We start from the raw sequence: 24,661 nt of genomic DNA on the forward strand, positions 1-24,661 counted from the left end.
TGCTTAAAATCATATCCATTCCTTAAGGGCTGGCTCAAAATCATTTCCTTCAAAAGCCTCTGACTTGTCCACATTCCCCTGCCCCAATGTTTCCTTTCTCTGAACTTCTATTGTAAAGCAAGTAAGTTCTAAGGCATGTATCTATACATCTATCTTCCTTTGAATTAATCATCTATGTCACTACACTATAAACTTCAGGAGAGACAAAGGAGTATAACATATGATCTACTGCTCTAAAGGAGTTTCCTCTCTGGTGGGAAACATGATGGTTCAACAATTCAGTTCAACGATAAATGCTCTCATGCCAAGAAATTACACTGGGCACTGTGTGGTATTAGCTTGGTGCAAGAGTAATTGTGGTTTTGGACTGTGAATTTTAAATCATTGTAACTAGGCTCAAACGCATCTTACTAATCAAAATAGGAACGATTACAATCAATACATTTTTGCCAATGAGAAATAAGTTTGTTTATTCCTGTAGCATAAAAATCCATGCTTCGGGATTCAACCAACTCTTGGAAAGCATGTTCTGCATCCTGCTGACTGTGGAAGCGTTTTTCCTGCAAAAAGTTGTCAAGATGCTTGAAGAAGGTGGTAGTTGTTCAGAGAGAGGTGAGGTGAATATGGAGGATGAGGCAAAATTTTGTAGCCCAATTCATTCAACTTCCCAAGTGCTGGTTGTGCAGTGTGTGGTCGGGCACTGTCGTGGAGAATTGGGCTCTTTCTGTTGACCAATGCCAGCTGCAGGCATTGCAGTCTTTGGTGCATCTCATTGATTTGCTGAGCAAATGTAAGGGTCTTCTCAGATGTAAGGGTTTCACCAGGATTCAGAAAGCTGTAGTGGATCAGAACAGCAGCAGACCACCAAACAGTGCCCATGACCTTTTTCTGGTGCAAGTCTGGCTTTGGGAAATGCTTTGGAGCTTCCTGGTCCAACCACTGAGCTGGCTGTCACTGGCTGTCGTATAAAATCCACTTGTAGTGGCACATCACAATCCAATTGAGAAATGGTTCATTGTTGTTATGTAGAATAAGAGAAGATGACTCTTCACAACCACGATTTTTTTGATTTTTGCTTAGTTCACGAGGCACTCACTTACCAAGCTTTTTCACCTTTCCAATTTGCTTCATATGCCGAACGACTGTAGAATGGTCAATGCTGAGTTCTTCGGCAACTTCTTGTGTAGTTATAAGAGGATCAGCTTCAATGATTGCTCTCAATTGGTCATTGTCAACTTTTGATGGCCAGCCACTATGCTACTTATGTTCAAGGCTCTCCTCTCCTTTGCGAAACTTCTTGAACCACCACTGCACTACTGTGTGTTCGTTAGCAGTTCCTGGGCCAGATGCGTTGTTGATGCTGCGAGATGTCTCCGCAGCTTTACAACCCATTTTGAACTCGAATAAGAAAATTGCTCGAATTTGCTTTTTGTCTAACATCATTTCCACAGTCTTAAAATAAATATAAAACAAACAGCAATGTCATTAGCAAAAAAAAAAAAAAAAAAGAAATGCACATTAAAATGATGTATAACATAACCACATTTATTTAAGAATGTATTTCAATGTCAAACAACAAATTCCAGCAATGCAAAAACCACAATTACTTTTGTACTGACCAGCAGTCCCCCAACCTTTTTAGCACCAGGAACCAGTTTTGTGGAAGACAATTTTTCCATGGACTGGGGGTCAGGGGCAGATGGTTTGGAATGAAACTCTTCCATCTCAGATCATCAGGCATTAGATTCTCTTAAGGAGCACACAACCTAGATCCCTCACATGCCCAGTTCACAATAGGGATCACGCTCCTATGAGAATCTAATGCCGCTGCTGCTGCTGATCTGACAGGAGGTGGAGCTCAGGCGGTAATGCTTGTTTGCCTGTCACTCACCACCTCCTGCTGTGTAGCCCAGTTCGTAACAGGCCACAGACTGGTACTGGTCCATGGCCCAGGGGTTGGGGACCTCTGGTATAAATAATGATTAAAACTTGATCCCTGTTTTCAAGGCCTTTATCTAATAAAGGAGATATACACAGACAAGTGATACAAGACAGAATTTGGTAAGTGACATCAAGAAGGTAATAAAGCTATATGGGAGTATAGAGGATTTAAAGACTATTTTGGATCAAAAAAGGGTTATTAGGGAATGTCACATTTGAGTCTTGCAGGATGGGTAAAACGATGGGGTCAAAGTATGGGGGAAGAATTTCTACTTGCAGTTGCAGCTGGAAAGTGCAAGACATGCTTGGAGAGCTTAGCTGACCACTTTGGTTGAGGATATGATATAAGTGAAGAGCAAGGTCTTTGGGTTACAGTAGACCATGGACACCATGCCACAAAATTTAGACAGTACTCTTAACACTTTGGTGACAGTGACTGGAAGTTTTCAAGCAGGTGTCATAATCGAAGCTTCGTTCTAGGATAACATATGGCATCACTGGAAAATAAGAGTTGAGGATGGAGACTAGATTGAGGCAGAGGAATCTGTAGGAGGTTATTGCTGTAATCTAGGCCAGAGCTAATGAGGATGTAAATTAGACTGGTAGCGGGAGAAAGTTTTAGATGATAGAAGCTGTGCTACAAATGATGAATGGTCAAGTGAAATGTGCAGGTAATTATGACGGAAGGTCTGATTCTGTAGGCTTGGGTATTCAAGGAGTTTCAGAAAGCAGGTAGCAATAATGGGTACAAGGAGGTGGGTGTAATGACTTGAAGGAATGATCAGAAGAAAGAAAAGTATAACGTACAAGTGTTTCTAGAGATGGTAATAAAGGTATTTGACTGGAATGGAGTGTATACATTGAGAGCAACAGGAGTCAACACTAGGAGTTAGCTGTGGAAGGTCTAGTTAAGAAGCTTTGGGCTGGGCGCAGTGGCTCACACCTGTAATCCCAGCGCTTTGGGAGGCTGAGGTGGGTGGATCATCTGAGGTCAGGAGTTTGAGAGCAGCCTGGCCAACATGGTCAAATTCTGTTTCTGCTAAAAATACAAAAATTAGCTGGGCTTGGTAGCGCACGCCTGTAATCCCAGCTACTCGGGAGACTGAGGCAGGAGAATCACTTGAACCCAGGAGGTGGAGGTTGCAGTGAGCCAAGATCATGTCATTGCAATCCAGCCTGGGCGACAGAGCGAAACTGTCTCAAAAAAAAATAAAAAAAAAAAAAGAAAAAGCTTTGGTTTTATATTCTAGGCAGTGGGAAACTTATGATAGATTTTTGAGTAGGGTAGTAACATGATGAAGGCATGTTATTTCTAGCACTTATATGACATATGTAGTACCTCGTATTAAAGGTATGTTCCTGGACACAAGATTAGAGGATTAACGTTTGTTAGAGGATACTCAGTGAATTCTTATTGATTGACTGAATCATTTTGTCAAAAAAGAATTATTCCATCATGTGAATAATAACCTTCTATCAATATACTTGAACTCTGAATAATGGATTTTCTCAAAATGGGACTTCTTCAGTTGCAGCTGGCTCATACTGGCTTGTGAGGGCTTACTGGTAAAATTTCACATGTTTTGTGAGGAAGGTGATCTCAAGTTGGTAACCATTTGCAAGATTTACATCAAGGAAATTGGCAAATGTAATAAATCAAAGTTTATTTTCAGGAGGACTGGTTATTAGTCATTTACCAGCACATCACTGCCAATTTCCCTCCCATCCCTTACCCCCACCATCCAACTATCACTTCAAGTTTTTTGACAGCAGAAACTGAGTCTTATTATTCTTGTATGCTCAGTACAGTATTATACAGTATTAGGGCATTAATTGTGATAAAATATACTCTTAAAATTTTATCCAGACCATTTAACAAACAAAAACCATTCAGAAGAAAATGCCACAAATAAACATCTAGACCTGGGGTTGGCAAACTATCTTCTGTGGGCCAAATCAGATCTTATGTCTGTTTTTATCTTGCAAGTAGAGTTTTTAGTAAACACGCTGTGATTATTCACGTATGTATTGTCAACGGTTACTCTGTGATACAAGGACATAGCTTAGTGTTTTAGACTGAGATCCTGTGGCTCACAAAGCCTAAAATATTAGGTTGGTGCATAAATAATTGCGGTTTTTGCTTTTTTTTTTTTTTTTTTTTTTTGGCACCAGCCTAATATTTACTATCCAGCCCTCCCAGAAAGTTGACTAATCTCTGATTTACACCATGGTCCCCACCACCTCCAATGTCTCTTACAGGTCAGGATTATATCAAAAAAGTGCCCTAACAATGGATAACTATACAGTATCTTCTTACAGGTAAATCTTATTACCTTATAATGTCACACACATCAAACATTTTTAGACAATGTAGACACAGATAATTGCAAAGTCCATAAATGCATGGAGACACACACACACACACACACACACACACACACACACGGTATTTGCTGGAGAATCAAGAGAAAAACTGTCAAGTCTTCCTGGAGCATGTGATATAGGATGCATAGAAGTTAGACAGGTGAAGGCAAGGAGAAAGTCATTCTAGGTAGAGGAAGGCAGCTTAGGCAAAGCGTGCAGGTAAGACACAGCATGACAGGGAAAAACAGGTAATGAGGAGCTAATGAAGTTGAGGAGAAATTTTATTTAGACATATGGAAGAAATTCCAAATGATTGATTGTCCAGTTGTGGCACTTTCTATCTTGAGAAGCAGTGATTACCTCACACCTAGACATAACCAAGTAGTCATCCTTCATTAAGCAGAAGGCCTTGTTATTTGAGCCACGCTGCCAGAAATTTAGGTGATATCAAATTATGTCTATCCTGAAATCGATACCCTCAGAATTCTCTTAGACCCAGATTCCATATAGCTCTGCTAAAAAGTCGTGTTTATGTAACAGTATTTATTCTGAGAACAGGGTTGGACGGCTTAGGAGCAGAAATGCAAAATGTATCTTTGCGGATTTGGGTCACCATGGGCTGTCAGGATTTAAATTGTGCAACACTGATTAATATAGTTAATGTGCTGGTTTGTACATTCCTTGCAAGTCATCTTTAAAACCAAATGATATAATTTCAAATTCGGATTCTCAGAGATAATTTATTTCTATCTGTATTACACTGAAAATAATTTTGGAACTATCCTTAATGCCACTTAAAGCCTGACATTGAGCAGTAACTTGATAGAATAGAAAGTGAACACCTCAGTTATATTACATTGTCCCAGTTGGGTGGACACTCCTCGGGCACCCTGTTCCGCCCTACACACTGTAGGAAATCGAGTTCACAGAGAATCGGGGGGCGCTCGCGCACAGCTGTCATCGCAGCAGCAGAGGCCACTGTCAATACAGGTCGCCTGATTAATCGTCTGACCAAACAGGGCTAACCCGAGGGCGGTAAATAAGTTCTGGCCACGAAGCAATGACTCCGCGGGATTGCGCAGGGCAGTCACAGGCGTTTACTCCATTTTCTGTTTGTTGTGCTGTGGACCTTTCCGCCATTAACTTATCCCAACTCCCCCGCATAGGGCAATACCAGCCCTCCAAATATGAAACGCTAAGCATATTAAAATAACAACAAAATACCTCGCCGCTATTTTATCACCAGACCCTCCTCCCAGCGGGGAACGCAGAGTAGGCAGAGAGGCAAGGCAGGGCAAGGCGACTGTGACAGCGCGGAGGGCTGAGCATTGCCCAGCCGGGAATGAAGTAAGGTGGGGAAATTACCTGGACCGCGAGCGCGCAGGCGCATCCGCGGTCGCAGGGCCCACTGGTCCCTTTCTAGTAATTTCGCTAACCTTGACGTCATCTCGGTGCGCCGTTACAGCGCTTAACTGGAAACTGCAATTTAGTTTTTGGTGAAGGGAACGGAAAAAAACCATGAACTGAGCTGCCCCGCCCCATTTTGCTTTTAGTCCTTCACACTGGCTTCGCCTACACTTTGGGCAATGGAGCGGGAAAGGAAAAGGCACGTAGGCTCAGCTCAAAGCGGCGCCAGCCAGGGATGACTCGGCGACGCCGCCAGGCGCGTTACCCGGCGTGCTCCGCGCGGCGCCGGCGAAGGGACGTGGGGGAAGGGGCAGGGAGGAGGAAGCGGTGCCTGCTGCGGATGTCGATGTGAGCGAGCGGCGCCTGAACACACGGCGACTGCCGAGCGCCTGACCCGGGCCTGCGCCAGAGCCTGCACCGAGCTCCGAGGCCCCACACCCGCTAGGGTGGCCCTGCGCCCGTTGCTAGTGAGGCGGCGTGCTCTGCATTCTTCGCTGTCCAGGCCTGTCGGCTTTGGTGTCTGCTGGCTCCTCCTTGCTCGCCTGCTCACTCCTGCTTGCCTGAGTCACCGCCGCCGCCGCTGCAGCCATGGCCGAGAGTGGTGAAAGCGGCGGTCCTCCGGGCTCCCAGGATAGCGCTGCCGGAGCCGAAGGTGCTGGCGTCCCCGCGGCCGCTGCCTCCGCGGAGCCCAAAATCATGAAAGTCACCGTGAAGACACCGAAGGAAAAGGAGGAATTCGCCGTGCCCGAGAATAGCTCCGTCCAGCAGGTGAGGTCGCCTGGTGCTCGGGCCGGGATGGGGGTGGCGGCAGGACCTCCGCCCGCCGCCCCAAGAGACCTTTTGGGAAGGACCTGGGAGAGGGGTCATCCTCCCAGGTGCCCTCGGCCATTCTCCCGGGCGTCGTCCCAAATTAGATCACACCCAAGTTAGTGGGTTTGCGCTTTGGGACACCGCAGTGGTTTGTGGCGTGGCGGCGCGGCCTGTTTGTGGGACGGGCCGATGCCGCTCTTCTCGGAGCCTTCTTTCCCTGGCATCCGCCGACCCTCAGCCTCCTCCTCCAGTTCCCCGCCCTCCGTCGCCTCCCCTCCAATTCCTCACAAAGGAAAGGGACCCACCGCTAGGCTCCGGGCGGGGTGGAGGCTGGGCGGGGGCGAGGGTTCGCTTTAGCTCAGGCTGCGGTTTTGCTTTATGAATTAAAAAAGGGGTTGGGTGGGATCCTCGTTGTTTTACGTGCCTGCTTGTTAAGATAGGTTTTGGGGTGAGGTGCACGTGTATATTTAGTTCTGCATTTTAACTCCTGAAATCTTTCCCACCTTGCAACCTTTTAAAAAAAATTATGACGTAGAAACCGATTTTAGCTCCATCTTAAGTAATAGTAATAGTACTAGGTTTAAGGAGAAAAGTGAATGACTTTCTTTCATTGATGACTTGCTCTTTCCCTTTTAGTATGTTTATCATCTCTTAGATGCCAGTCATTGGGTAGGTTTTTGTTTGATTTTAGAGAGGCGATAGCGATGTTGATATTAGCTGTTGCAGCCAAATAAAAGAAAATTGGAGTTAATGGAGAATATTAAACTTCGTTCAGGAATACAAATCTTGCAGTTAATTAAGATCCTTGGTGGAATTTAACAAATAATTTTAGTGTATTGTTGAATACGTCGTATTTTCCATGATTATTGACTTAATCTCTGAAGATCGCACACAACGTGAACAGTTTGTGACAGGAAACAATCAACAATTCCTGAAATGTACCTATCAGAGTCCCCAGGGACTGTAGGGGATTGGGATATTGGTTTAGCGAGTTCCAAAGGTAGTGTGTTTTGTGAGGCAGTGAGGTGTGTAACATCGAATGAGAGAAACTTTTACCATCAACGGAATTTATCACTCTTTTTTTTTTTTTTGGTCTCCTAGTGCCTGTAAAAATGTTCCTTACCGTTTTTGTATTTTCAAGCATACAGAAAGTTGAAAGAACTGGGCAGTGGACACACATATGTCCATCATCTACAATTAGCATTTTACAGTATTATAATCGATTATCAAGTCCATTTTATTTTTGGGGAGCAATTCAGAGTAAATTGCACGTGTCAGTAGATGACACCAGTACATGTCACTTCAGCATTGTGAACTGATATTTGCCTAAGTTCAGCCTCGTTTTTTACGTTTTTTGACGTAATTTTGACATGCAGTGAAATGCATGCCATTCCATGAGTTTTCACAAATGCTTACACCTGTGTAGCCCAAGCTCTTATCAAGATATAGAACATTGTAATTGACTAGAGAGTTCTTTCTTGCCTTTTCCCAAGTCATTTCAGTCACTCGGCCTTTCCATCAACTACCCACTTTTTTTTTTTTTTTTTTTTTTTAAATGCCATAAGTTACAGAGTTGCCTGTTTTAGAATTTAACATTAAGTGGGATCCCATATAGTCTATAGTACTGTTTGTATTTTTCTGGGTAAGCCTTTTTTTTCCCACTCAGCATAATGTTTTTGAGTTTCGTCTTTGTTGCATGTATTAGTAGTTCCTTTCTTTTTATTGGTGTGTAGTTTTCCACTGTATGTATATACCATAATCTATTCACTGTTGAAAGTCACCTGAGCTGTTTCCAGTTAGTTACTGTGAACAGTCTTATACAAGTGTTTTTGTGGACTCTTTTTTCTTTCATGGTTATATACTTAAGACTTGGTTTGAGTAGGTCATAGGGCAATTGTATGTTTTAGTTTTGTGAGAAATTATGTTTTAAAAAATGCTTGTGGGCCCGGCGCGGTGGCTCACACTTGTAATCCCAGCCCTTTGGGAGGCTGAGGCGGGTGGATCGCCTGAGGTTCGAGACTAGCCTAGCCAACGTGGTGAAACCCCGTCTCTACTAAAAATACAAAAATTAACTGGGCATGGCCGCAGGCACCTGTAATCCCAGCTACTCGGGAGGCTGAGGCAGGAGAATCATTGCTTGAACCTGGGAGAGGGAGGTTCCAGTGAGCCGAGATGGCACCATTGCCATCCAACCTGGGCAACAAGAGCGAAACTCCATCTCAAAAAAAAAAAAAAAAAAAAAAAAAAGCTTGTGTAGTGCTGGCTTCAGCAGCACATATACAAAAAAAAAGCTTGTGTCATTTTACCATCCCACCAACGAAGATATATGGGAGTTCCTGTTGCTCCATATCCCTGCTAACATTTTGATCTTGTCAGTCTCTTTAATTTTAGCTATTTTAGTGGGGGTGTAGCCATATTAAGTTTTAAAGTTCAGGTCTGGTTTCTAGGATTCCTGATTCATGCCTCCACCATCCTGGGTGCTTTCAGCATTTTACTGCAGAAGATTAGAAATAGTCAATATTTTATAAATGGAAAAATTCCTTTCAGTTAATATATGATGTTATAGCTGTGAGGATGTTTTTGCTTTTTGTGATGGTAAAATTAAAAGTATAAATTCTGTGAACGCTTATATTTTACTCTGCTGTAACCAAATTGTGTTTTTTTTTTTTTCTTTTTCTTTTTTTTTTGAGATGGAGTCTCACTCTGTCACCCCCCAGGCTGGAGTGCAATGGCGTGGTGTCGGCTCACTGCTGCCCCCGCTTCCCGGGTTCGAGGATTCTCCCGCCTCAGCTTCCCTAGTGGCTGAGACTACAGGCGCGTGCCACACCACACCCGGCTAATTTTTGTGTTTTTAGTGGAGACAGGTTTCACCTTGTTGGCCAGGCTGGTCTCGAACTCCTGACCTCGTGATCCACCTGCCTCGGCCTCCCAAAGTGCTAGGATTACAGGCATGAACCACGGGGCACCCAGCCCAAAACGAATTGTTAATAGATAAAATTAAAGTCTTTCTGAAGTAGCTTTTCTGATGGCAGTTAATTTTTAAATTCTTGATAATTGTTTTATGTCGAAGCAGAAAATGTGATAAAAGTTGACGCTTACCACCACACCAGAGAACCTGAAGACAAGTTGGGCTTGTATATGCAAGGGAAACAGATACAGGAAAATGTGGAAGAAAAAGAAAAGCAGTTTTCAAATGACCTATTTGTAGAATCTACTTGAAGCACGAAAGATATGCCATTTTATAATTTAAAAATTTTAAAGGGTTTGATTGAAACTATTTGCTACAGATGAAAGTTTGTCATTAAAAAATACTTAATGACATTAAAATTCCACTGAAAATGTCCAGTTAGAAATTGGGAAATATTTAGTCTTTAAAATTTGTACCTAATTTTGGAAGGTCAGAGGGTAAGCTGAAGACAGACCTCCAGAGGATAATATTGAAGGCTTATGCTCTGTATCAGGCAAATTCCATTTTCTGTAAGTTAAAATTTCTTCCAATAAGTATTTCTATGTAATGTAGATTCCTTAACACATTATACCAAATGATGTTTATGTGAACATGCTGTAATAATTGATTAGGTGAAATTATGTTAAACTTCTTGGGTAAATTGTGAAATAAGTTGTAAGATGGTAATTTATTTTCCTATTTTTCCATTGGTTTCTGGTCGTGAGTACCAACAGGCAGAAAGAGGATGCCTTAATTTTTTACAGTGCTGTATACATTTGGTATTTAGTAATGTTACCTGTTCACAGTTACTAATAAAGCTGAAGCTATTTTCCAATTTAGAGTGAAATTTATTATTCATGGAGCACTCAGAATCAATTGAGTAACATAAGTTTTTACTTACAGGTAGCTAGAATAGGTAGTGAGAATATAAACTGTGCTATGTGTATTCCAAGGTGCTGTCATTATTAGAGATTTTCATAATACAGGTTGAATATCCCTTATGGGAAATGCTTGGGACCAGAAGTGTTTGGGATTTTGGATTTTCTTTTTTTTTTTTTTGATTTTGGAATATTTGTATATACATAATGAGATCTTGGGGATGGCAACTAAATATAAACATGAAATTCAGTTATATTTCTTGTGCATTTTATGCACAGTCTGAAGGTAATTTCATATGATATTTTAAATAAATTTGTGAGTGAACCAAACTATACATTGAACCATCAGAAAGCAAAGGTGTTACATATGGTATTTTTCCACATGTGATATCATAGTGTTAAAAAATTTCAGATTTTGGAGCATTTCAGATTTCATATTTTTGGATTGGGGATGCTCAACCTGTATGTAAGTAAATAGATACAAAAGCATCAATGTGTAGTGGCACAAAGGCCCTGTGTATGAGATTTTTTTTTTTGGTTAATTATTCATCATCAGCTATTGAAAAGAGCTTTGAGGATTTCCAAGCATCCACGAGCAAGATAACATCTAGAAGAATGGAGACGTTATATATGTGAGACATTAGTGCAGATAATGGAGGGGAGTTTCCATATAACTTCTAATTAGCTTATTTTGGGATTTCATAGACTATTAGGTTATGTGTAAAAATTTTGAAATACATTTGCTTGAAATGTCCAGGCAGTATATACTCTGGTTTTAGAAAGTGCCTTCTCTCAGTGCAGACTTCTGGGAAAATATTAATATACTTAGACGTAATTTAAACGTACTGAGTCAAATTGAGCCTTTCTTTGATAAGGGAAATTGCCTTAGGGTCATCATCACACACAACATTTAATGTTATACTGTGTAGTGTGGATTTAGAACTATACTGTCCACTTTGATACCATCACCCACATGTGGTTATTAAGTACTTAAAATGTGGTTGGACTGAAGTGAGATGTGTTGTTAAGTGTAAAATTACACCAGATTTTGAAAATTTGGTATGAACAAAATAACTTAAATATCTTAATGGTTTTGATATATTGTGTGTTGAAATAGTATTTTGCAGATTTGAGTTAAAAGATCAAACTTAATTTGACCTTTTATTAAAAACTTTTTTTCAGTATGACTTCTTAAAAGTTTAAAATTACTTGTGGCTCATATATATTTCTACTGGACAACATCTTATCCAGAAGGTTGGATTGAATCAGTATAGTAAGATATCCGATAAAAAGTTTAAGATCATTGTTTTCTTATATGCTTTATTCTAATACTGAACAGCTGAAAAACTCGTTATTTAATGATTCTGATTAACAGAGATTGCTTAGCTTTTTTTTAAGAAACAGCATAATTGAAGTATAATTTGCCTACCATACAATTCACCATTTTAAAGTGTGTAATTGATGTAATACCTTCACAGGGTTGTGTAGTCAATTTTAGAACGTTTTTATCACCCTCAAAAGAAACCCTGTACCCTTTAGCAGTTGCCCTTCGTTTCTCCCTGGGCCCCCTAGCCTTAGGCAACTACTGATCTATTTTTTGTCTATAGATTTGCTTGTTCTGGACATTTGTTGTAAGTGGAATCATGTGGTCTTTTGTGATTGGCTTTCACTTAGCATAATGTTTTCAAGGTTCATCCCTGTTTGAAGCATGTGCCGGTACTTCCTTCCTTTTTATTGCCGAATAACATTCCATTGTGTTGCCAACAGCATTCCACATTTTATTTTTCTCTCACGTGGTGACACTGGGTTGTTTCTACTTTCTGGCTATTATGACTAATGCCTCTGAACACTCATGTATAAGTTTTTGTGAGGACATATGTTTTCATTTTTCTTGGGTGTAGATCTAGGAGTGGAAATTGCTGGGTTAAAGCTGTATGTGGAACTTTATGAGGAGCTGCCAAATTATTTTCCAAGGTGTCTGTACCATTTTACATTTCCACTAGCAATGCATGAGGATTCCAATTACCACATTCTCAATAACACTTGTTACTGTCTTTGTGATTATAACCATCTTACTGGCTGTGAAATGGTATCTTACTGTGATTACTTTGCTTTTTATTTTCATTATTATTTTTGCTGGAGGCATTCTGAGGAAAACTGGAAAGCCTGCTAGACAAATTTGCCATTTATTATTTGAGCAGTAGTTCTCAGTGTGGTTTGGGGGGTCCCTATATCCTGTTAAGGGGACCATGAGATGAAACGATTTTCATAGTAATTCTCAGATGTCGTTTTTATTTTTCAGTCTAATTTTCTCAAAACTGGGCAGTGCACTTGGCTAGAGTCTTTAAGGTGTGGGATATGACAACAGATATGTAAATCTAGCTGTCTTCTGTTGTAAGACTAAAGTGATTTCCAAAAATTTAAAATAATGCCACTCTTATCACTGAGAAAATATAGCTATTTTTCATAAGGATGTTATGTATATTAATATATAGTGTATTATTTTTAAATGAATTTATTTTTAAAGATTATTCAGTTTTAATTTCTAATATTATAAATACCAACAACTATAAATAAACAAAACTCTTTGGATTTCTGAAGTTGTAAAATGGTGTCCTGAGAGCAAAAATTTCTGTGGTGGAGTATTTAATAGATTAAGTACGTCCTTAAAATATTGGGTAGTGGCTCCACTAAGTTGCCATTACCTCTTGCCTAGAAACTGCAGTAGCCTAATGGTAAGTTGCCTCACTTTTCTGTAACTCTCCTGCCAGCCATTCCAAGAGTGATCTCTGAAAAATGTTAATCAGAGCATGCCACTCTCTGTGTAAAGCTAATGGCTCCTTGTTGGTCTTAGAATATATAATGGGGTAGAGAGGCGCTATGTAACACGGTTCCGTGCCCTCTCCATTTTCTGCAGATGCCTTCTTTCTTTGCTTGCTTGGCTGACTGCATTGACCTTCTAGTTCCTTGACCTGTTAATACTTTTTTCCTGCCTGAGGACTTTTGTACAGTTTGTTCTTGTTACCTAGAATGCAAGAACACTCTTTGCTCATTCCTCTTCCATCTTTAAATCTTAATGCAAAGGTCAGTTTCTCCAGGTAGCATCTATTTCTGATTGTCCAGACTAGATTGGGATCCCCTATTGGATTTCTCACAGCAGCCTGTTTTTAATAAGAATTCATCACAACTTAAAATTGTGTATTTATGTGATTCCTTCTCTTTAGAGAGGGGCTGTGATTGTTCACCATTGTATTACCAGAGCCTAGGGCTCAATAAATTGTTTACATATGAATCTAGTCCATTATGTACAAGAATATATATTCAGTAATTACTTATTGTTGAATCTTTACTGAGTGTAGTATGTACATAATCTCGTAGCTTCCTGCCCTCTTGTGGAAGCTTCCTCTTAAGCTGTTCCCCCCAAGGTCACCACTCTCCAAGCACAACTCTTGACTGCTTCATGATGTTCACTCTTGCTTCTCTGCCTGGAACATTATTCTTCTAGAACCACCTTTCTTAGCTGGAGATTCTCATCTGAACCACAGAGCACAGAAAGTGATTTGAATAGCTATCCATTTCTCTCAAAGGTGGTTCATGATGAATATAATTTTAGATGTATAGGAGAGAAGTTAATTCATTACATAGTGAGTGGTTCGCTGGAAAATGCTGGTTTATCAACCCGTTCTTCAGGAAAAACACTGATTTGTAGTGTTTGCTGGATTTTCATGATGTAAATATTGTCACTGTGGCAGATTTCAAGATACCGTTATTAAACTGGCTCACAAAATTTATGAAAATTTAAGAGCCATTGCTTATAATGGGTGCCTTAGGGCAGGGGCCAGCAAACTGGTAGTCCAAATCCGCTGTGCCCATTTGCTAGTGTGTTATCTATGGCTCCTTTCAGAATAGACCGTGTGACTGCTAGAGCCAGAAAGATTTACTGTCTAGCCCGTAACAGAAAGTTTGCTTATGCTGGTATTAGGACTTCCTATTACTAGATCTTGTTCATCAAAACATTTCTCATTGGAAATTTTTACCATGACTTATTTTTTATAGAAATACAATGTGAGCTGGGCTCAGTGGTTCACGCTTGTAGTCCCAACACTTTGCGGGGCTAAGGTGGCAGGATTGCTTGAGCACCGTGGCTCAGTGATCATGGCTCACTGCAGCCCCCTGCTCCTGGAGTTCAAGACCAGCCTGTCTACAAAAAAATAAAAATTTATCTAGGTGTGGTGGCACACACCTGTAGTAGCAGCTAGTTCAGCAGGGTTGAGCCCAGGAGTTTGGAGGTTACAGTGAGCTATGATTGCACCGCTGCATTCCAGCTGTGGTGACAGAGTGAGACTTGGTGTCTTAAAAATAAAAAACAGTATGAGCCACATATGTAATTTTCCTGTTAGCCACTTTAATAAAAAGTAAAGACTGAAGTTAATTTTTCAATAGTGGTGACTCACACATAAAATTTATCACGTTAACCATTTTTTAAGTGTTCGGTTCAGTGACATTAAGTACATTCACAGTTGTTACCACCAGCCCTTTCCAGAACTCATCATCTTGCAAAACTGAAACCCTGTACCATATAAACAGTAACTCCCCATTTTCCCCATTCCCCCACCTCTAGCAACCACCATTCTTCTTTCTGTCTCTGAATTTGACCACTCTAGGTATTTCATATAAGTGGAGTAAGACAGTGTTTGGCCTTTTGTGATTAACTTATTTCCCTTAGTATGATGTCCACACGGTTCATTTATGTTGTAGCATGTGTCAGGATTTACTTTTCTTTTTTTTGAGACAGGGTCTCACTTTGTCACCCAGGCTGGAGTGCAGTGGCACAATCATGGCTTGCTGCAACCTCCACCTCCTGAAGTTCAAGTGATCCTCCTGCCTTAGCCCTCCAAGTAGCTGGGACTACAAGCTCATGTCACCATGCTAGGCTACTTTGTATTTATTTGTAGAGACAGGGTTTTACCACTTAGCCCAGGTTGGTTTTGAACTCCTCAGCTCAAGGAGTCTGCCTGCCTTGGTCTCCCAAAGTGCTAGGATTATATAGGTGTGAGCCATCACACACCCAACCAGAATTTACTTTGTAAGACTGAATAATATTCCATTGTATGTATGTACCACATTTTCAAAATCCTTTGATCTGTTGCTGGTCACTTGGGTTGCTTCCACCTTTTGGCTATTGTAATTTTAATATGCTTTATTTAACCCAGTATATCTAAAATATTTTAAGGTGTAATTGATATAAAGACTGTAAAATATCTTGCATTTTAAAATACTAAGTCTTTGAAATATATTTTGTAATTTACACTTAGAGTATATCTCAGTTTGAAGTAGCCACATTTCAAGTGCTTAATAGCCATATGTAGCTAGCGACTACTGAATTAGCATAGCTAATAAAGCTTTCAGGATGTGCTTCCACCTACCTTTTCTCCTGTTTTCATTGCATTTCAGCCAGTTTGTATTGTCTCTTCCGCTACCCTCAAATATCACTAGCTCTTTCTCCCCCTTTTTGGGGCCTTTGCAAATGCTGCTAATGACAGTGACATAATGGCCAATATTTATTGCAGGCTTGATTTGTAAAGCATGATGCATTATATTTTCTTAAAATGTCACACAACTTTATGCTGAAAACACTGTTATTATCCTTTTTTTAAAAAATGAAGATGCTGGCCGGGCATGGTGGCTCGTGCCGCTAATCACAGCACTTTGGGAGGCCGAGGAGGGCGGATCATGTGAGGTCAGGAATTTGAGACCAGACTGACCAACATGGAGAAACCCCGTCTCTACTAAAAATACAACATTAGCCAGGCATGGTGGCGCATGCCTGTAATCCCAGGTACTCAGGGGGCTGAGGTGGGAGAATCGCTTGAACCTGGGAGGCAGAGGTTGCAGTCAGCCGAGATCACGCCATCACACTCCAGCCTGCGGCACAAGAGTGAGACTTCATCTCAAAAAACAAACAAACAAACAAAAAAATAGCTGGGTGTGGTGCACGCTTGTAGTCCCAGCTACTCGGGAAACTGGTGGGAGAATTGCTTGAATTTGCGAGGCAGAGGTTGTAGTGAGCCGAGATCTCGCCACTGCAGTCCAGCCTGGGCGACAGAGGAAAACTGCCTTTTAAAAATTTTTTTTTTTTTTTTGAGGCAGTGTCTTGTACTGTCGCCTCGGCTGGAGTGCAATGGCGCACTCTCAGCTCGCTGCAACCTCCACCTCCTGGGTTCACACGACTCTCTTGCCTCAGCCTGCTGAGTAGCTGGGATTACAGGTGCACACCACTACACCCAGCTGATTTTTTGTATTTTTAGTGGAGATGGGATTTCACTATGTTGGCCAGACTGGTCTCGAACTCCTGACCTCATGATTCGCCCGCCTTTGCCTCGGAAAGTGCTGGGATTACAGGTGTGAGCCCCCCTGCCCGGCCTAACTGTGTCTTTAAAAAAAAAAAAAAAAAAAGATACTGAGACTCATATTATTAATGTGATCAAATTCATACATATATTAAGTAGTAGACTCTAGATTCAAACCCAGTGACAAACTTGGGAGGCCTCACCGATCCAGTGCCCCAAACTGCCTTGACTTTCCTTTGACTGGCTTTTCTGTCTTTAAAAATGGATTGAAGAGCTAGGTGTGGTGGTTCAAGCCTGTAGTCCCAGCTACTTGGGAGGCTGAGGTGGGAGAATTACTTGAGCCCAAGAGTTCCACGCCAGCCTGGGCAACATAGCAATACTCTTATCTTTTTTAAAAAAGTTTATTTAAATGTTAGTTCATCAGAGGGTTATTGGATGCACCAGTTTATATCCGATCATTGATTATAATCTCTGATACCATTTTGTGATTATATGGATTGTCTCCTTTACCCCCCGCCTGGCTCCGCAATACTGTAAGAACTTCAGGGGCAGGGACTGTTGTGCTTACTTTCTAATCCCAGGTTGCCTAGAATTGTGGCCTGGGTACATACTGAGTAGACAAGTATTTATTGAATGACCAAATAGTGTTTTAAATATTTATTTGCAATATTTTGTACCTAGTTGGGATTTTTTTTTCCCTTTTTTAGACAGAGTCTTGTTCTGTCACCCAACCTGAAATGCAGTAGTGCCATCACAGCTCACTGCCACCTTGATCTCCTGGGCTCAAGTGATCCTCCCACTTCAGCTTCTGGAGAAGCTAGGACTGCAGACATGCACCACCACGCCCAGCTATTTTTTGTACTTTTTTTTGTTTTTTATTTTTTTGTTTGTTTTTATAGAGACAAGATTTCGCTGTGTTGCCCAGACAGGCTGGTCTTAGGAATATTTTAAGAATGTAATTTTGGAAAAATGTGTTTATTCTTAGTCATCTTAAATGTCTGATGGCATTATTACAGTTATTTTCCTGTACCAACAACTGCTACTACAAAAAAGATAAGAGAGGTGATACACTAGCTTGATTTAATCTCTCCACATTGTTTACATAAATCAAAATGTCATATTGTGCTTCATAAGTATATACAATCATGATGGCAGGTGGATCATGAGGTCAAGAGTTTGAGACCATCCTGGCCAACATGGTGAAACCCCATCTCTACTAAGAATACAAAAATTAGCGGGCATGGTGGTGCGCACCTGTAGTCCCAGCTACTCGTGAGGCTGAGGCAGAAGAATCGCTTGAGCCTGGGAGGCAGAGGTTGCAGTGAGCCAAGATTATGCGACTGCACCGTATCCTGGCAACAGAGTGAGACTCCGACTCAAAAATAATAATAATAATAAAAAGTGAAGTTAAACTATACAAATACCATTAAATTGAGATTAGGAGCTTTTTTTTAGAGACTGAAGTTGATACTTAAATCTGCTGCTGTTTACAGAGACTATTGGATTAGCATACTTAACAGATTCCATTTATTATAGGCATGAAAATATATGTGTGTATTTGCAAAATATTGTTGCTAGACCTGAACTCTGATTTTTCTAGGTATAATTATACAACTATGAGTTAGTTTGATGTCCTGTAGATATGACAACAGTCTGCTTGGTTTACTGGTTAAGCAACTGCTATATAGATGTCTAAAACTTGGGGGTAATTTTTTTTGTTTTTACTCTTTAAAGCTCTTTCCAGTTTTCTTAAAGGATATAACTTTTACATTTAAAAAATACCTTATGCATATTTTTATTTTAAAATTAAGAAATTCAAATGATGTTGAAAAGTATAAAAAAGGGGACTAAGCGTGATGGCTCACACCTGTAAGCCCAGCACTTTGGGAGGCCGAGATGGGCAGATCACAAGGTCAGGAGTTCAAGACCAGCCTGGCCAATATAGTGAAACCCCATCTCTACTAAAAAAATAAAAAAATTAGCCAGTGTTGTGGGGCACACATGTAGTCCCAGCTGCTTGAGAGGCTGAGGCAGGAGAATCACTTGAACCCAGGAGGTGGAGGTTGCAGTAAGTCAAGATCGTGCCACTGCACTCCGGCCTGTGCGACAGAGTGAGACTTAGTCTCAAAAAAAAAAAAAAAAAAAAAACGTGGGGGGACATTCAGCATAAAAGGTAAAGTTAACTTTTTTTCTTTTTTTGGTGATTCTGTCCAGAAAGGTGTTTATATGTTCATATATAATTTTTGACTTTTGTTAAGCAAATGGGGTCAACCACCCACAATTTTCTTTATCTTACTCTTTTTACTTGTATTACCTTGGTAGTCTTTCCATGTAGAACTAGCTCACTAGACTGTTATTTATTATTTTTGTGATTTATTGTTTTGGTTTGCTTATAAATATTTTGAGAAAGGAAAGCATGAACCTTAGAATTGGAGAAATCTGATGATGGGTAAGGAGCTTTAATCATCTCAGCCTCACTGGCTACGTTTTTAACGTATCATGTAATACCAGCTTCAGTAGATTGTTTGGAGGATTTTGTGACATCATATGCATAAAGTACCTGACTCAGAGTTTATATGATTTACTTATATTAGTTTCTTTCCCCACAGCCTTTTGTTCAGCAGCGAATTGAGTTTCAAGTTTTTGCAATAGAAGGAAGTATATCTATCCTAGCATGTGAATAGTGATATATTTAGTTTGTAATTCTTATCAGATTTAAATCAGAGAGATTCTAAAAAATAAATTTTCTAAATAATACACTAACATTTGTGGCTGTGTACAGTTTTATGAGAGAGTGCCCCTTTCTCATATATGTTACATTTTCAGTGTGGTTGTTTCTCATACTTGGCATCCTTGTATAAAGGGTTATGCAATGTTTTAAATAATACTACTAACTTTAAGGTTAAACATCAGACTCTTGGAGAATGATAACTGACAGAACCATGTATGTGGATGATTTATGGACATTTTTTCAAATGTTATTAGCAATATTGAGTAAGGAGCTAATTCAGAAATAGACTCTTGAAGGATCTCTACCTTAAGATACTGAAATAGCAAAGATTTGAATACAGCATTCAGATAACTATTTAGAGAACCCTTGCTAAATGCTGTTAATATGTGACTCTGTGGGAAATTTGTGAATGTTTTATCTTCAGAGCTGAAGTAAATTTTATTTTTGGATAGGTTGATTCCCACCCCCCAGGATGTTTAATAGGGTGAGATAATGGTTGTTTAAAAGCAAGTTTGGATGTTTGGATTTTGGAATGTTTGTAAAGGGTGACAGTGTTGCTTTTAAAGTCAGATTAACTCCATTTTCAAAGTGTTTACAGTTTAGAGCTTATCCTTGAATAATTAGATTAGCAATATTTGAATATCTTAGTGAGTGAATTGTGCCCAGGCGATTTCCATGTCTCATAATTCTCCCATCAGCCCTGCAGAATAGATATCTCTGTTCCTGATGAAGAAACCAAGGCTCAGAGACAGGTTACATCCTCCAGGTTACAGAACTAGTATGTAGCAAAACCAAGATTTGAATTCAGGCCTCCGTGTTTCAAAAATATTCTTTCCTAATTTGATTCTCTTCTCTTCCCTCCATATGTGTGTTTCATTTTCTTCTCAAAAACAGTCGAGAACGAGGAGTAAGCAAAGTCGACCCTCAACAGCTGAGATTGGCACAATAAAGTTGATACACTGTATCTTAGACATTTTCATTTCAGGACAGCATTTCACATTCTTTGCACATTCTATTTGATACGGTTTTCTAACTCTTAATTATTTGCTGCTTTTCTTCCTCAGATTAAAAATAGAAAATTTAGGGGAGAAAGAAGGTATGCTTTCAAGACAGGAACTTGACAGTCTGGTTAAAAAAAAAAGAAAAGAAAAAGGCAGATACAGGATACCTTGAGAGTCTGGAACAGTTATCACTATATTGCAGAACAGCAGTTGATATTCACACCAGTAACTCAGCATTATCAAAAGTTAAAATTACATTCAGTAGAATGGAAAACAATTTTGGTGCTCACACAGGGGTAACCTTCAGTTAGCTGGAGAATCCACTCATGTGCAACACCTGGCTTTTGGATGATGTTGAAAAAAATGAGGGGTTACTGAAAGTTGTTTTGTCCGTGCTGGGTTCATTTTGAAATCATTAAATTGCTTATTCAAGGTGCATTAGAATTTTGATTCTTACGGTTTTTGAGAAAAAGGTTATTAATTCTAAGCTTTCAGCTCTCTGGCCTGTAGTTATCATAGGTTATCAGTGCAAGACCAGAGTTGGATGTACATCCTGTAGGAAGTATGGATACTTTCAAGCCCATTCTATCATCTTTAATTTTGAGTTAATAGTGACCACATAGGCTTAACGACAGGAATAATTTAATGTAGGTAATCTTTTTAATGGAAATTACAAAATTCTTCCTTTATGGTTCTGGCTATTCCCTAGATGAAAGTATTTATTATTATTATTATTATTATTATTATTATTATTATTATTTTTGAGACGGAGTTTCGCTCTTGTTGCCCTAGGCTGAGTGCAATGGCATGATCTCAGCTCACCACAACCTCCATCTCCCGGGTTCAAGCGATTCTCTTGCCCCAGCCTCCCAAGTAGCTGGGATTACAGGTGTGTGCCACCATGCCTGGCTAATTTTGTATTTTTAGTAGAGATGGGGTTTCTCCATGTTGGTCAGGCTGGTCTCAAACTGCCGACCTCAGGTGATCCGCTGTGGCTTTCCAAAGTGCTGGGATTACAGATGTGAGCCACTGCGCCTGGCCGAAAATATTTTGTATAATTGTAATAAGTTTTATTTTTCTGCAGAGGAATAGTGTCAGTGAGCTACCTCTGTCTAAACAGCTTTGAGATTTTCTAAGATGGCTAATTAAATTTTTCTATATCAGTACTGTTTAGCTTCTGATTTTTGTTGTTGTATGATAAAAGTGTAGATTAAACAGACAAGGAAGTTAAGTTCAAATGTTAGAGAAAATTTCTAGAAATTTTGAAAACAGTGTAATCTGAAAGCTATTTCTCTATTCTGTAGGAAGCAGAATAGAAGTTTAAAGATATTTGAAGTATATGCAGAATTTTTAGCTGTAGGACAAATTCCATTTAGATAAAAGTACTACATTATTTAACTTGATTTAATTTTGTTAAATTAATAAACCCTAAAATATGGTTTATTTGGAGAAGTGTACCATATCTGGCATGGTACAATTAAGCTTAAGATTCATTTATCTTGGTTTCAAATAGAATGGCAGATAGCTGAACTTACACAGTTGTTTATCTCTTGGTTTTTGCTTGCTCGTTCTAAGTTTTGTATCATTTTTACTCAGAACAAATCAATTTAACAGTAGTCTTCTACTTGGAAGTGGTTCTAATATCTAAATTAGGTGACCTTGGTTGTTTGAAAGTTAAAATAAGAACTGAGTTATAAATGGTAGTCATATGCAGTTCTCTGTAGTTCCCTAGAACTATACTGTATGCTATCACCATTTTTAACGTGTTTTCCAACTTTCAGCATAAAGTGCCGTAAATTCGTACTTCAGGATTAAGATGTCCCTCCAGAACCAAGAGTCCCATAAGGCTGGAGGATCCCAGTATCTATGACATTAATTGTCAACAGCTCTGTAAATTTGTGAGTGAACATGATTTCTCACATGTCTGTCAGGACTTTGGTTGGGTTTCTTGAGGTTTTGTTGTAAGGAATGAATGTGAAAATGTGTGTGTGATGCCAGGTACAGCATAGCTGTATAATAATGATTAATGGAAGTAATTTTTGAATGTGTACTGTAGTGTCCTACTCTTCTGCATCTGGGACACTGTAGAGAAGTCCTTAGTCTGTCCAGAAAGCCCTGATTATCTTTCAGGTACTGATGCTGACAACTCATGGTTAGGAGACTCCTGTCTTTAAATGTTACCAGAGGTTCAACTGAGCTTTATTCATTGCTGTTCTACTAGATTTTGAGATTATAGCTGTTTTGGATATCAGGTTTTAATTGTCTCTGCTACGTATTATGTTAATGGATGATCTTTTATCCTTCAGTGATCATCTCTGTTGTCATTTTCATGTCTTATATCCAGTCTGATCTGCTACCTAAAACTAAGTTCTCTTCATTCCATTTCCTTTCAGTTGACCTGCCCAAGATGAGACATGTATGTATGTATTTTTATATATATATATATATATATATATATATTTTTTTTTTTTTTTTTTTTTTTTTTTTTTTGAGACGAGTCCCGCTCTGTCACCCAGACTGGAGGGCAGTGGCGCGATTTTTGGCTCACTGCAACGTCTCCTCCTGGGTTCAAGTGATTTTCAAGCCTCAGCCTCCCAAGTAACTGGGATTACAGGTGTGTGCCATGATGCCAGGCTAAGTTTTGTATTTTCAGTAGAGATGGGGTTTCTCCATGTTGGCCAGGCTGATCTCAAATTCCTGACCTCAGATGATCCACCCACCTTGGCTTCCCAAAGTGTTGGGATTACAGTCATGAGCCACTGCACCCGCCCTCAGTAAGGCATATTTTAGCTTTGGGGAAGGTAATAATTTGAAATTGAAATACTCGGGAGTGCAGGCTACCTGTGTTTCGACTTCCTGATGTTTCTGTTTTTTTTTCTTTTTTTTTTGAGACAGGATCTGGTTCTGTTGCCCAAGCTGGAGTGCAGTGGCACAATCATAGCTCACTGCAGCCTCCAACTCCTGGGCTCAAGCAATCCTCCCATGTTGGCCTCCCAAAGTGCTGAGGTTACAGGTATGAACCACCACACCCAGCCCCTGCTGCAGCTTAAAAGTTCACAGTCAACTTTTAAAACTATTTTTATTAAAGTACAGCATAGAAGAATACATATATCATAAATGTACAGGTTTGTGTTTTAGCCTAAAGGTCAAGAAAGTAGAACATGATACGAATTCCCAAGAAGTCACTTTCAAACTTAAGGTTACCACTATTCTCACTTTGGACACCATGGATTTTGTTCCCAACCCTTAAAAAAACAAAAAACTTCATATAAATGAAATCATACAATTTATCTTCATTTGTGATTGGCTTTTTTGCTGTGTGTTGAGGTATCCATGATGATATGTGGCAGTAGTTCATTTGTTGTCATTGGGGGTAATCTAGTACATGACTGCACTTTAGTTTATTCTACAGTTGAGGGACATTTGGATTGCTTTCAGTTTTTGGCTAATATAAGTAATGCTGGTTCGAATGTTCTTGATTGTATTTGTTGATGTATTTGTTGTGGACATGTAATTTGTTAAATAGCGGAATTGTTGGGTCATGCGGTAAGTATATGGTCAACTTCTCTTGCAAAATGTTATTCTAAAATTGTACTGATTTATACTTGTACCCACAGTGTGTGTGGTTTCCAGTTGCTCTGCATCCTCTGTAACACTCTAACAGTCTTAAACTGAACCCTTCAGTGCATTTGTCACTGGTTTTAATTTAACGTTATCTGTGTTGTTTGTCATCTAAATGAAAAGGATTTTATTTTTGTGAAATTCCTGTTTCAATTTCTTGGCCATTTTTCAATTGGGTTGTGTTTCTTGGTGATTTGTAGACATTTATGAAATCTGGATTTGAGCTGTGCTGGTTGTATTGCAAATTGTCCCTTTAAGGGCTTATCTTTTTACTCTGCTAATGATAGTTCAGTATATGGTACCCCTTTAAAACAATGGTTAGGTCTTTTTGTATCCCACTTAGGTCATCTTTTCCAGTTGATCAACACTTGATTTCTTGTTATCTTTTTGGTAGTTTAATTGCATGTGGTCACAGAGTACAACTTGGTAAGATTTTAATTTTTTGAAATATGCTGACTTTCTTTATGGCCCAGGATATGTAGTCAAATTTAGTAAAGGCACTTAAAAAGAATGCTTATTCTGCAGTTGTTGGGTTTGGTGGTCTGTGTATGCCCAGTCAGGTCATATGTTAATTGTTCATATCTTTTCTGTTTTTACTAATTCATTTTTGC

The 24,661-nt window shown here is 39.7% G+C and overlaps 1 protein-coding gene and 1 long non-coding RNA gene across 3 annotated transcripts in view; one reads left to right on the forward strand and one right to left on the reverse strand.

Annotated features, from left to right (window-relative positions):
- Nucleotides 1-453: 453 nt before the first annotated feature.
- Nucleotides 454-5,662, reverse strand: LOC112422987 (uncharacterized). Its single transcript, XR_003013410.2, has 2 exons — nucleotides 5,530-5,662; nucleotides 454-1,452 (listed from the first exon to the last, which is right to left on the reverse strand). It is a non-coding gene; the product is annotated as an uncharacterized lncRNA (long non-coding RNA).
- Nucleotides 5,663-5,793: 131 nt separating this feature from the next.
- The window catches only part of LOC105498748 (ubiquilin 1), a 48,227-nt gene continuing 29,359 nt past the window's right edge, over nucleotides 5,794-24,661 (forward strand). The window contains exon 1 of one of the 2 annotated variants that reach the window (XM_011771051.3): nucleotides 5,794-6,480. In XM_011771051.3, coding sequence (XP_011769353.1) covers nucleotides 6,301-6,480 — 180 coding nt within the window. In that variant the 5' untranslated portion in view covers nucleotides 5,794-6,300. The remainder of the gene's footprint in view (nucleotides 6,481-24,661) is intronic. The other variant, XM_011771050.2, reaches the window with a different exon arrangement.

This window comes from Macaca nemestrina, chromosome 14, assembly GCF_043159975.1.
Source record: "Macaca nemestrina isolate mMacNem1 chromosome 14, mMacNem.hap1, whole genome shotgun sequence".
Classification (NCBI taxonomy): Eukaryota; Metazoa; Chordata; class Mammalia; order Primates; family Cercopithecidae; genus Macaca; species Macaca nemestrina.